Source organism: Arachis ipaensis, chromosome B03, assembly GCF_000816755.2.
Source record: "Arachis ipaensis cultivar K30076 chromosome B03, Araip1.1, whole genome shotgun sequence".
NCBI lineage: Eukaryota > Viridiplantae > Streptophyta > Magnoliopsida > Fabales > Fabaceae > Arachis > Arachis ipaensis.
In genome coordinates, this window is record NC_029787.2 from 131,648,241 (window position 1) to 131,650,156 (window position 1,916).

Below are 1,916 nucleotides of genomic sequence, written 5' to 3' on the forward strand. Positions count from 1 at the left end.
AATAAATTCGGATGATTTTTGAAGTTTTTATATAAAAAGAAAGAGAAGAGAGTATAAATTGTGATTGATTCTCGTCTAGTATTGCAAGGAATTGAACAAGAAAGAACACCATGGTTGTTAACGTTGTGTCCCACACAAGCGCATTAAACCGCTTTGTCCCCATCAAGCCATGCAAAACTACTCCTCCAACCATCTTTTCCGGCACCCCTGAGGTGGACCTCTTCCACCCGGAGGCCAAGACAATAATGGTCAAGGCCTGCCAGGACTATGGCTTCTTCAAGCTCATCAACCATGGCGTTTCATTCGACCTCATCTCCAACCTCGAAAACCATGCCCTTAACTTCTTCAACCACCCGCAGTCTCTCAAACACATGGCTGCCCCGCCTCACGACCCTTTCGGCTACGGCAGCAGCCGAATTGGCTCCAACGGGGACGTCGGCCGGGTCGAGTACCTCCTCCTCTCCCCTAACTCCCTCCTCATTCTCCACCAGTTACCCGTACTCTTCAGGTTCCATGATTCATGTTAGATATACAATCATTTATTATATAATAATTTCATGACGCATTCCATATTTTTTATAAGAGAAATGTTAGGGGCAGCAAGTTTTGTGATTTGTAGCTAGGAAGTAGTCATTAATGATATTTTCAATGATATGAGATTTCATCTAATGGTGTGAGATTATTCACTCTTCTTTTGCTGGTTACATGCTAACCAGGGTGCTGGCACCTAGATTTTTTCTTTTTATAATAAAATAGACTCAAATAATTTTGTTGTTGAAGATGCGCGTTGGAAGAGTACATGGTGGCGATGAAGAAGATGTGCTGCGAGGTGCTGGAGGTAATGGCAGAGGGACTGGGGATTGGGGAGAGGAATGCGCTGAGTAGGGTGGTTGGGGACGAGAGGAGTGATTCGTGCTTTAGGTTGAACCACTATCCGCCGGTGGCGGCAGAGGAGGATGGGAAAATGTTGATTGGGTTTGGGGAGCACACAGACCCACAGATAATATCAGTGCTTCGATCGAACAACGAATCGGGGCTTCAGATATGTCTTAACGATGGCAGTTGGGTTTCTATACCACCTGATCCTACTTCCTTTTTCATCAATGTTGGTGACTCCTTGCAGGTACCCATTCACTCTTTCTTTCCTTCATCTTACTATCTTAGTGTTACTCTTTTCTTTGTTTCAAAAAGGAAAAGCATAGGTAAATAAAAAAAATACTAAATAATATCAATAATGTATTTATTAGATATTCAATTTAATAGGTATGCAGATTTTTAATTAGATGTTTATTTCTTTTAATTTGATTTATTCGTACATAGTTAATAATGGTTGGATGTTTAATTTATTATTTACTAGATGTGCAGATAGTTATCCTAATATTAAGGTTTAGGAAGTAATTTGAGGTGAAGTGATTTTTTATTTTATTGGGTCAATTTTAAAGCCCATTGTTCATATTGTTTACAAAAGTCATTGTCTACCTAGCAAAACCTTTCAAAAATGTTATTCGCACACTAAAATCAGTCACTAATATATTTGTATATAAATATATATGTGATTTAATTTATTTTTAATATGTATTTATATTCTAATATATATTTTATATTAGTGACTGATTTAGTAGCTAATTTTTGTGTATACATAACATGATCATTCTTCTTTAAGGGACAAAATAGTTAGGAGTGTCTAATTTTTGGGAATGAATCATCTCAATTGTTAACAAAATTTGAGAGTGTAAAGTGTGATCTTTAACCCTTTATTACTCTCTCTCTCATATTTATTCTTAGTCCCACATATAAAACTAATGGTGAGAGATCACACTTTACTCCCTCAATTGTTAAAAAAATTTGAGAGAATCCATTACCCTAATTTTTTCAACTATGTTACGTGTACATCAAAATCAACTACAAAAATTAAT

General features: G+C 36.9%; 1 protein-coding gene across 1 annotated transcript in view; it reads left to right on the top strand.

The window, feature by feature from the left end:
* LOC107633848 (gibberellin 2-beta-dioxygenase) overlaps window positions 103-1,916 on the top strand; it is a 3,813-nt gene continuing 1,999 nt past the window's right edge. Inside the window, exons 1-2 of the mRNA XM_016337446.2 lie at window positions 103-508; window positions 781-1,123. Of these exons, the coding sequence (XP_016192932.1) occupies window positions 111-508; window positions 781-1,123 (741 nt within the window). The 5' untranslated portion in view covers window positions 103-110. The remainder of the gene's footprint in view (window positions 509-780; window positions 1,124-1,916) is intronic.